Source organism: Zophobas morio, unplaced genomic scaffold (assembly GCF_036711695.1).
Source record: "Zophobas morio isolate AGI-343-1 ecotype UQ-CSIRO unplaced genomic scaffold, CSIRO_AGI_Zmor_V1 ptg000008l, whole genome shotgun sequence".
NCBI lineage: Eukaryota > Metazoa > Arthropoda > Insecta > Coleoptera > Tenebrionidae > Zophobas > Zophobas morio.
Genome location: NW_026972113.1, coordinates 4,049,353 through 4,061,506, shown reverse-complemented (window position 1 = coordinate 4,061,506; position 12,154 = coordinate 4,049,353). Strand labels below are relative to the sequence as shown.

General features: G+C 34.3%; 1 protein-coding gene across 1 annotated transcript in view; it reads left to right on the top strand.

The window, feature by feature from the left end:
• LOC135125112 (ras-related and estrogen-regulated growth inhibitor-like) overlaps positions 1 to 12,154 on the top strand; it is a 194,381-nt gene that overhangs the window by 107,485 nt on the left and 74,742 nt on the right. The window contains exon 3 of the mRNA XM_064050461.1: positions 3,604 to 3,680. Coding sequence (XP_063906531.1) covers positions 3,604 to 3,680 — 77 coding nt within the window. The remainder of the gene's footprint in view (positions 1 to 3,603; positions 3,681 to 12,154) is intronic.

Genomic DNA, 12,154 nt, shown 5'->3' with positions numbered 1-12,154 from the left:
GATTCTAGAAATGTCTGAGTTTTCAAAGATTTTAAAGGCATCAAAGTGGATGTAGATTCCAAAACTCCTACATATTTCAGAGAATTTGCGAATTTTGCAGCTTCTATAAACCCTCGAGTTTCTAAAAATTTTTAGAAATTCAGAAATATCAGGAGTTCTTCAGATCCTTGAAACTTAAGGATCCTAGAAATCTTAGACATACTACATATCTCAGAGATTATAACGACTTCAAAATATAAAGATCATTAGGATCTTAAAGGTCCTAAAGCTGCTAAAATTTCTAGAAATTTTTAAGGATCCTAGAAATTCGAGAGCCTTAGAGATCCTAGAGATACTAGATGATTTCAAAATTTGCAACAATGTCAAATATGAAACATTTTTAAGCGCTAGAAATATTCTAGAGATTCCAGAAAGTTCAAAGCTTCTTGAATTTTCAAAAATTCCAGAAATGTCTGAGGTTTCAGAGATTTCAAAGGCACCAAAATTGATGTAGATCCCAAAACTCCTCGATATTTCAGAGAATTTACGAATTTTGGAGGTTCTATAAACTCCAGAGTTTGTAAAAATTTTTAGAAATTCAGAAATGTCAGAAATTCTTCACATCCTGGAAACTTAAGGATCTTAGAATACTATATATTTCAGAGATTATAACGAGTTCAAAATATAAAGATCCTTATTATCTTAAAGGTCTTAAAAGTCCTAAAAATTCTAGAAATTTTAAAGAGTCCTAGATATTCGAGAACCTTAGAGATCCTAAAGATACTAGATGATTTCAAAATTTGCAACAATGTCAATGATCAAACAAACTTGAAACGCTATAAATATTGTAAAGATTCCAGAAAGTTCAAAAGCTTCTTGAATTTTCAAAGATTCTAGAAATGTCTGAGTTTTCAAAGATTTTAAAGGCACCGAAGTTGATGTAGATCCCAAAACTCCTCGATATTTCAGAGAATTTACGAATTTTGAAGGATCTATAAACCTCACAGTTGTAAAAATTTTTAGAAATGTTAGAAATTCTTTAGATCCTTGAAACTTAAGGATCCTAGAAATCTTAGACATACTACATATCTCAGAGATTATAACGACTTCAAAATATAAAGATCCTTATTATCTTAAAGGTCTTAAAAGTCCTAAAAATTCTAGAAATTTTAAAGGGTCCTAGATATTTGAGAACCTTAGAGATCCTAGAGACACTAGATGATTTCAAAATTTGCAGCAATGTCAATGATCAAACATACTTTAAACGCTATAGATATTCTAAAAATTCCAGAAAGTTCAAAAGCTTCTTGAATTTTCAAAGATTCTAGAAATGTCTGAGGTTTCAAAGATTTTAAAGGCACCAAAGTTGATGTAGATCCCAAAACTCGTCGATATTTCAAAGAATTTAGAAATTTTAGAAGTTCTATAAACTCCAGAGTTGGTAAAAATTTTTAGAAATTCAGAAATGTCAGAAATTCTTCAGATCCTCGAAACTTAAGGATCCTAGAGATCTTAGACATACTACGTATTCCAGAGATTATAAGGACTTCAAAATATAAAGATCCTTATGATCTCAAAGGTCCTACAAAACTTCCAGATATTTCAGAGAACCCAGGGATCTTGGGACTTCTAAAAACCCAGAATTTAGACGAAAATTTTAGAAATTCTAGAGGTCATTGAACCCTATGTATCCTAGCGATCTTAAAATCCAGAGGTCTTTGAAACTTGATGATTTCAGTACTTTTAGCGTTTACGACAATGTCAAAAATAGAATCTATTTTAAATGGTAAAAATATTCTAGAGGTACCAGAAATTTCAAAGCTCGTTCAAGTTTCTAAGATTTATTACAGATGGCTGATGTTGAAGAGATGGAATACTTTGAGATTCTATAGATTCCAACAGTTCCAAATATTTTTCTAAAGAAATTTGAGGGATTATAAAGATTCCAAAGAGATACTAGATACATAGAAAATTTAAATCTATTACAAAACATCAGCTCTAAGAGATGCACTATAATCCGTTACTCTTGTAGGAATATTGAGGAGTTGTGAGCAACCAGTCAGAAAATAGATTCAGATTTCAAAGGTTCTTCAGAATTTTGAGCTTCTAGATAAATGGATTTTCGGAATTGGAGGTAAATATTTGACAGATTCCACGAATTTTAAAACTGTAGAAACTTCAGCGATTGGATGGAAATGTTAAGGATCTGAGTTTCTAGAGATTTTAGAATACATAAGAAAATCGAAAAATAAAAAAAATTCTCAAATCCTAAAAATCATAGATATATTCTAGACATATTTATGAGTCATAGCGATCTTTAAAATCTTGGAGATCTTGAGCTGATCAGAGTCTGAAATGGAAATAAAAATGTGATCAAAGACCACCATCGCCCATCTATCCACGACCCCAAAGCAAAACCTCTTCAATGGCCAATAAACTTTAATTTCAGTTTTTGTTATCGCTTTTACGATCCAATTAATTTTCGCGTATCAATTAATTCCGAAACTCCGCTTAATAGCGCATGAAAAGTTTAATAAAGTCGTTTCCATTTTAGGACACCATCCACTCCATATTTATTCCACAAGAAAGAGAAAAAAACGAAAATAAAACTCTTAATTTTATTTGCATATTTACGCGAAGTGGTCCAACATAAACGACTTTCCCTAGCTCTTGTATCTATTATGATTATTTCATTGCCTTTAGGAATGCGTTTTTTACTTTGCTCTAAGCGGTGGAGATAATTAATGTTACAATGGAATTAAAACACATAGATACACGCTTTTTTCTACGGTCATTAAGATAAGGGGCTGCGGCTACTACGGCCAGTTTTTAGTTTCATAGCTGCCTTATCGAAAAAGGGTTTAAAAGCTTTTGGGAGTGGATTTTCTAGGTTTCGGGATAATTATCAATCGATCAATCCAATAAAGTTTAATGAAGGAGCGACGATCTTGAAGTGTTGCCAAGGGGTGCTATGAGTACAAAGGTGGTTTAGTCATAGAGTAAGTATCAATTTATCATATGTTACACGCTCTAACAACTGGGTCAAAAATGTGATTCATATTATATATCAGAGCATGAGTGGTGTTTTAATGACAATTTTGCGTTTTTACACGTCGGTGTTGAAACGCAAATCCATTTAATATTGTTTTGCAACGTAATGATTTATTTTTCGGATTAGGGTGAGTCGGAGCACCATCTTGTAGAAACTCAAAGAAAACAATTCCGATTCAACGAATACGGTTGCCACAACGTTACGTAACGTTTGTTTATATTATGCACACTAATAAATCACGAGAAAGTGGTCAAGTTATAAGCGTAAATTCATTTATAGACGTGTAAATGTACATTGCATTTAATAGATATTCAATTTAATTTAATATTGTTTGCAAACGGTGTATAATTCTCCCATAAATTACACCTTATTCTCGACTCCGGCAAAAACCACGAAACGCAAAATTCGCGTTCGTCGCACTTCATTACTCCCAAAATGTTTGCAACAAAACCATTCAATTAACTTAAATTACAACGTCGTGAAAATTACTGACGGCCAGCCGACCATGTCCAGGCACGCTTTTAGCTAATTTTCGATTGGGTCTTACACAAATAACACGATTTTTGTTGCAGATTTTCTCTACCGCCACAACGTCACCTTCGACAACGTCACCACAGAGGTGGAAATCTTGGACACGTCCAAGTGTGCGGTAAGTTCAAAACTGGTATTCGCCGCGGCTTATTTATAAGCGTTTTTGTTGGGAAAAATGTCGGAGAATCACAATTTATCAAGAAAATTGCCACAACTTGCTGTAATTTATTATACAATAACTAGTTTTAGATAATGAATTTTCATTGCCGCTATTAATATTGTGGAGGCACAGCAGGAGGATTAGCGGTCGGCGGTGATACGGGGTGGACAGTTGGATGGTATAATTGACATACATATGTACTGGAGGTCTTCGGAAATGGGTTGGAAAGTTGCGGGTGAAAATCAAAATTTTTGGGTTAAAAATTTGAATAAATAGTAAATAAATTTAATGAATTTAACAGGAATAATGTATTAAACAAAACAGTTCAAATTTAAATTGTTAATGAATTTTATATAAAGTGAATGGATGGAAAACGAAATGGAAGTAAAAGTATTTTAACAAACTTGTTACAAAATAGACAAACAGAAGAAGGAAAGGAAGACAGATTAAAAGAAAAATATGAATAAAGATAAAAGATCGATAGAAGGAAAAAAGACGAACAGAAAGATAGACGGAAAGAAATACATAACAAGGAAAAGAGACATATAGAAAGATTACAGACAAACAAAAAGAAAAAAAACAGACTGCAGGAAAGAAAGATAGAAGAGAGAGAAACATAAGAAGGAAAGAAAATGTACAGAAGTAACAGAAGACAACAGAAGGAAAAAATCATAAAAAGGCAGGCAGAAGAAAGAGGAAACAATAGGACGAAAGGAAAAAACGAAAGGATAGAAAGACAAATAGAGAAGAAAAGGAAGACAGCAGACGGGAAAGAAGACAGCAGTAGCATCGAAAATAGAGAGCAGATATAAAAGAAAAACATACATAGGAAAGAAAGACAGCGGAAAGAGAGAAAGGCAAGAAGAGAAGGAAAAGAATACAACGGAAGGAGAGAAAAACGGAGAGAAATATCCCACCTTTTATCAAAGAGAGCAGAAAGGAAAAGACAAGAAAGAAACGAAAACGGAGAGAAAAACAAACTACAAACAAAAGAGAAAAGCAACGTGAGAAAAAAGAAGAAACCAAGGAGGAAAGAAAAAAAGTAAAATATTCGAACAAAAGAAAATCATCAGAAGAAACCAAAAACAGAAAAAGACAGATGAAAGGATATATAAAAGGAGAGGAAGACAGCAAAATAAAATGAAGACAACAGGAAGAACGAAAAACAAAAGAAAGAAAGGCGAACACAAGAAAACGAAGATAGCAGAAGAAAGGAAAGATGTCGGAAGAAAAAAACAGAGTAGAAGAAGAATAAGATAGCAGAGGAAACGAAAAACAGAGAGAGAAAGGTAAAAAATAAACAAAAAGAAACAAAACATAATGATGGGAAGAACGACAACAAAAGGAACGAAAAACAGAAAACAAACTAAAGGAAACAAACACAGACGGAAAGAACAACAGAAGGAAAGGAAGATAGAGAGAAGAAAGGAAAGACAGCAGAAAGGAAAGGAGACAGGAGAAACAACGAAAAGTACTAGAGATTAAATACAGACGAAAGAAGGAAAAGAATATAACAGAACAAACAAAAGCGGAGATCAAAGACAGTCAAATGATAAACAAATAAAAACAAAAGACTAACAAAAAAAAAATACAAACACAAATAAGACAAGTAGAAGGAACGAAAACAGAGAAAACTAAGTACGGATAAAAGGGAAAATTAAAGAAAGCAGAAAGAAGAGAAAGTCAGTGGAAAGAAATACATACCAAGAAAAGAACCTCAAACGGAAGGATAAACAGACAGAAGAACAAAAAATAAAAAATAAGGATAGGCAACCAAAAGGTCTATCCTTAAATAAGGCAAAAGGAAAAAAGACGGACTCAAACGAAAAACAGAGAGAAGTATAAACCGAGAAAATCATAATAAGGAAAGAAAGATAATAAAAGAAAAATAGGAGAAAGAAAGAAAGAAAGAAAAGACACATGAAAGGAAAAAAGATAACAGAAAGCGAGATAGAGAGAACCAAGAACAGAAAGAAAAGAATACTGCAGAAGAAGACAAAAACAGAGATTTTGTTATGAAAAACAGTCAAATGAAAGTGAGACGCCAAAAAGAAAGCGGGAATAATAAACAGAGAAGAACAAATGACAGACAAAAGAAAAACACGAAAGGAAAAAAACATAAATAGAGAAATAAAACGAAAAAGAAAGAAGAAAGACAAACAGAAAAGTAAACAGATAGATAGCATGAAAGAAAAAATAGGAAAAAGAAAAACATAAAAAGGGAAAAAGATACAAGAAAAAAAAGTACGACCAACAAATGAATAGAAGAAAAAGGACATCGGAAAGGACGGACAAAACAAAGGAAAGGCGAAGGAAGGAAAGGAAACCAGCAAATGAAACAGAACCAGTATTAGAAAGAAAGGAAGGCAAAAGAAGGCATGAAAACCAAGAGAAAAACAAATGTTAAACAAAAAGAGAGAAAAATAACGGAGGAAATACAGCAGAAAGAACGGAAAGTTGGGAGCAAATATAAAAAATAGACGAAAGGAAAAGAAGAGAGGAGAGAAGAAAAAAGCAAGAACAGAAGTAAAAGAATACAGCAGAAGAAAAGAAAAAAAGAGTAATATTTTTCTTTTTGTCAAAGATAGCCGAATGGAAAAAGACAACAGAGGAAATGAAAACGGAGAAAAAAATCAAATACAAAAATAAGGGAAAAAAGAGAGAAACATCTATTAAAAAAAGAGGAGGAAAGAAATACATGAGTGGACAGAAGGATAGACAGAGAGTGGATCATCAGAAGAAAACAAAAACTTGAAAGAACTGAAAAGGCGGACTGAAAAAAAAGAAAACAGCAGAAGGAAAGAAAAACGTAGGAATAAAAAAACAGGAAGAAGAAAGGAGTAGAGCAGAAGTCGAGGAAGACAACAGAAGAAACGAAAAACAGAGAGAAAGGTAAAAGATAAATAAAAACGAACAAGAGATTATAAGGAGAACAGCAGAAGGAAAGAACGACAACAGAATGAACGAAAAGCGAAAGATTAGCTAAAAGAAAGAAAGAAAGGCAGACAGAAGAAAACGAAGACAGCAGGAGGTAAGAAAGACGTGGGAACGAAAATCAAGAAGAAAGGAGGCGGTAGGAGTTAAAGAAAATAGCAGAAGAAACGAAAAACAGAGAGAAAGGTAGAAGACAAACAAAAGATAATAAAACATAATGAGAGGACACAGCAAATGGAAAAAACTACAACAGAAGGAACGGAAAACGGGGAGGAAATGAAAAACAGACAAAAGGAAAGAAAGGTAGACAGAGGAAAAAAGAAAACAACAGAAAGAAAGACATAGGAAGAAAAAAACAGCAGGAGGAGGAAAGGAAGAGTTTAGAACAAAATAAGATAGCAAAAGAAACGAAAAACACAAAGAATTGTAGGTAAAGGATAAACATAAAGAACAGAACATATAATAAGAGAAAATAGCGTAGGGAAAGAACAACAACAGAAGGAACGAAAAACATAAAAAAAAGAAGGGCCACAGAACGAATGAAAGGTAGTGGCATATGAAAAGGAAGACAGCACAGAGAATGAAAAACAATGAATAAAACAAAAAACAGATAAAAGAAAAGAAAGGCAGGCGAAAAAAAAGAAGACAGCAAAAGAAGATAGCAGAAAAACGAAAATAGGGAGAAAAGTGACAGACGAACAAAAGATAACAAAAGACAATAAGAAAAGACAGCAGACGGAAACAACGACAACACAGAGAACGAAAAATAGAGAGAAAGGAAAGGACGGACAAAAGGAAAATAAATCAGATAGAAAACAGCAGAAAGAAAAACAACGGAAGAAAAAAACAGGAGGTGGAAAGGAAGAGATTAGAAGCATAGATAAAATAAGATAAGAAGCAAGAAATCAAATCGCAGAAGAAATTAAAATCAGAGAGAACGGTAGAAAAGGAACAACGGAATATACCATTTGGGAAAACAGCTGAGGGAAAGAACGACAAGAGGAGGAAAGAAAACATAAAAATAAAAGGAAATCAGTGGCATATAAAAAGGAAGATAGTAGAAGTAGAAGAAACAAAAGCAAAGAATGGTAAAAGATAAACAAAAGGAAACAAAACTTATAATGAGAGGACAGCAGAAGGAAAGAACGACAAAAGAAGGAACGAAAAACAAAAGACAAACTAAAGGATAGAAAGTCAGCAGGATGAAATTAGGAAGAGACCACAGAGAACTCAGAGCAAAGAGAAAACAAAAGACAGACAAAAGAAAAGAAAGGCAGACGAAAGAAAAAGAAGACAGCAAAAGAAGATAGCAGAAAAACGAAAATAAAGAGAAAAGTGATAGACGAACAAAATATAACAAAATACAATGAGAAAAGACAGCAGACGGAAAGAACGACAACAGAAGGAACGAAAAAGAAACGGTATCATAAGAAAAGGAAGCACAGAGAACGAAAAATAGAGAGGAAGGAAAGGAAGGACAAAAGGAAAATAAAGCAGACAGAAAACAGCAAAAAGAAAAACAACGAAAAAAAAACAGGAGGTGGAAAGGAAGAGATTAGAAGCATAGATGAAATAAGATAAGAAGCAAGAAATAAAATCGCAGAAGAAATTAAAATCAGAGAGAACGGTAGAAGATAAACAAAAAGGAACAACGGAATATAGAATTTGGGAAAACAGCAGAACGAAAGAACGACAAGAGGAGGAAAGAAAAACAAAAGACAAACTAAAGGAAAGAAAGACAAGTGGAAAGAAAACATAAAAATAAAAGGAAAGCAGTGGCATATAAAAAGGAAGACAGTAGAAGTAGAAGAAACAAAAAACAAAGAATGGTAAAAGATAAACAAAAGGGAACAAAACTTATAATGAGGGGACAGCAGAAGGAAAGAACGACAAAAGGAGGAACGAAAAACAAAAGACAAACTAAAGGATAGAAACTCAGCAGCATAAGATTAGAAAGAGATCACAGAAAACTCAGAACAAAGAGAAAACAAAAAAAAACAGACAAAAAAAGGACAGCAGAGGGAAAGAACGCAATAGCATCAAAGCGAGAGAATAAATTTTGGATTAAAGGGAGTCATAGGAGATAACAGTTGTGCAAGAGTGGAAGTGAAATGACAGAACTTGTGTAAGGGAGTACGAACCGCTAAGTAAAAGGGAAGTGGATGAAAAAAGTGTGACAAGCAGGAGGAAGAAGAGCCAGAAGAATGAAGTTAAATTAATTAGGTCTTTAGCAGTCAAAATTTAGTATAAAGATAGAGACAAAAACTGTTTTTTAAGTCAATTCCTGAACTTATTTTGTCAATTAACTTTGTAGGTAAATCATCATTAAAATAAAGCAGGAACTACTTAGTTCCTCAGCGAAAATTTTTCGCACGACTTCTCCACGGTCGCCGCAACTACTCTTACCTACATAAAACTGGTGCTCTCATCAGGTCAAACAGTCCTTTTATTGCCCCAATTAGTCAACAATTAAACCTCACTAAACCATTAAAGTCGCCATAAATTTTACGCCGATTCCCGTCGATGTGCTTATTAACCGCGTCCTCAGCTCTCTAAATTTGCTCATTTCTGCGAAAAATCAGCAACCGTTGCCTTCCATGCATACATTTCCCGGTGACCCCTTTGCCAAGTTTACGGCCTCCGAACCAAAAAAAACCTTAGGGCCGTGCCGTTACGCGAAAGGTGGATTTTCATTCAATGTAAATCCGCCTTGGATCCATTTTGGTTTTGACGTGTTCATCAGCGTTCAGAGCGTGAAATCCAAGGCTCCAACGTCGGTTTTGGCACTTTAATTAACTCGGAACGAGTTAGTCTTTTTTTTGAAAATTCACTTTCGGTGCGGTATGTGGAGCTCGGGATGAAGTGTTTATGGCTAACCTAGATTACATCAGATTTTGCAATTTGTAATAAAATGTGCGAGCGCTGGCCCGATTTACCAAATTTGTGTTTGGATTGGTTCGGTTTTGATTTGTTTAGTAGCGTTGCGGAGATTTGAATTAGTGATCTTCTAACCCACTTCGTAGCAAGCAAAACGAAACAAAAGTTTAAGGTGTGGGAAGGCTTTATGATGTCATTGGAGTCTACTCTGGCTTGCGAATTGATTGGTTTGTGTGAAAATAATTGTTGCAGCTTGGGCTATTAAAGTGTAGCTGTAAAAGCTTGCGAAAGCGACTGCAGGTGTATCAGTTTACATTTCAATTAAAATCGCGCAAAAATTGGTCAAAAGAGTTTCTTCCAATCGCTAGGATTCTTCATTAAGTCGTAACTCTGAAACCCGTTCAGACTTCGAACCCTAACCACCCATTTCTCCTCCGCATCCCGCTCCGAGCAAAACACAACTCCCGTAGATGTCCAACAAGTAATAACCTTAAGTCTACATAATCTCCCGTTCAATTAACAAAGAATTAACTCGCTGCAAGATTTACGTTTTCGTAGTACACCATCTAGCATCTGTAATAGTTCCACTAATGGCTAGCAATTACTCTACCGCGTACATTGTTCGCTCTCTTGCCACACAAAATACGCTTTTGATAAACTAGGGGCGGACACGAACATTACGAAATGACAATGATCAACAGTTCCGTTTATTAAACCCTAATGGACTAAGAAATGACATAGCGGCGTTCAGTCAAATCGCGATTAATCCGTTATGGTCATTTAATTAAGTGCACTCAGAAATGACCAAATAAAGCCGTTTCGGTCGAACTACGTAACGAATGGGTGCAGGTTGTGGAGCTGAAAAGGAGAAATGAAGCCAAGACTGCTTCTAAAACATAGCGTTGCAGATTTCGCTTCAAATCGGTAAAATTTTATTGCCCCGTGATGTTACAGGACGGTAATAACTCTGTAAATGGGTCTTAAATGACAGTGTACTAGTAACAGGTAGAATCCCGTACCAGTGGCGTACTTATCAAATTTCAGTGAAAGGAAAAGTACAGGTAATGAAAACAGGAAAGTGAAGTGGCAATAGGAAAGACGGAAAGTCCGACAGAGGAGAAAGAAAATAGCAGAGGAACGAAAAACAGAAAGAAAAGCCAAACCCAAACAAAAGGAAAAACAAAATAGAGAACGGCAAAAGGTAGATAAAAAAGAATAGACAGAGAGACGGAAATAAAGACATAAGATAGACAGGGAGCAGGAAGAATAAATGACAATAGCACAAGGAAAGAAGGACAGCAGAATGAAAGAAAGACATCAGAAGACAAACATAAGAAGGAAAGAAAGCTTGATGGACGAATAGACACTTAGAAAAGGGAAAAAAAGACATCAAAAGAAAAAAATGGCAGAAGGAAAGGAAGACAGAAGAAATGAAAAAACAGAAAGAAAGACAAAATATGTATAACCAAAAAAAATCAGGCAGGTAGAAGAAGCAGTGGATAACAACAAGAATGGGAAACAAAGAGAAGACAAAAGGCAAGACTTAAAATGGAAGACAACTGGGAGAACAAACAAAGAATGAAAAATTGAATTTTTTTATATTCAAAGGACGATTCTGAAAGAACCATTGGAGTTATTGAAGAAATGAAAGCGGAAATGACTTGCGGCCCGAAATCTATAAGAAAATGTATTTAGTAAAATTTAGAAAACTTTGTTGAAAATTGGTCCAATAATTGGTGGTATTTTGTACATTTTTGTATATTTCAAAGGACCATTCTGGAAGAACCATTGGAGATATGGAAGAAATGAAAGCGGAAATGACTTCTACGGCCCGAAATCTACAAGAAAATGTATTTAGTGAAATTTCGAAAATTTTGTTGAAAATTGGCCCAAAAATTGGTGGTATTTTGCTCATTTTTGTACATTTCAAAGGACGATTCTGGAAGAACCATTGGAGTTATCGAAGAGATGAAAGCGGCAATGACTTCTGGGGCCCGAAATCTACAAGAAAATGTATTAAGTGAAATTTCGAAAATTTTGTTGAAAATTGGTCCAAAAATTGGTGGTATTTTGTACATTTTTGTATATTTCGAAGGACGATTCTGGAAAAACCATTGGAGATATCGAGGAAATGACAGCCGATATGATTTCTGGGGCCCGAAATCTACAAGAAAATGTATTTAGTGAAATTTCGAAAATTTTGTTGAAAATTGGTCCAAAAATTGGTGGTATTTTGCACATTTTTGTATATTTCGAAGGACGATTCTGGAAGAACCATTGGAGTTATCGAAAAAATGAAAGCGGATATGACTTCTGCGACCCGAAATCTACAAGAAAATGCATTTAGTGAAATTTCGAAAATTTTGTTGAAAATTGGTCCAAAAATTGGTGGTATTTAGCACATTTTTGTATTTTTCAAAGGACGATTCTGGAAGAACCATTGGAGATATCGAAGAAATGAAACCGGATGTGACTTCTGGGGCGTGAAATATACAAGAAAATGTATTTAGTGAAATTTCGAAAATATTGTTGAAAATTGATCCAAAAATTGGTGGTATTTTGTACATTTTTGTATATTTCGAAGGACGATTCTGGAAGAACCATTGCATTTAACGAAGAAA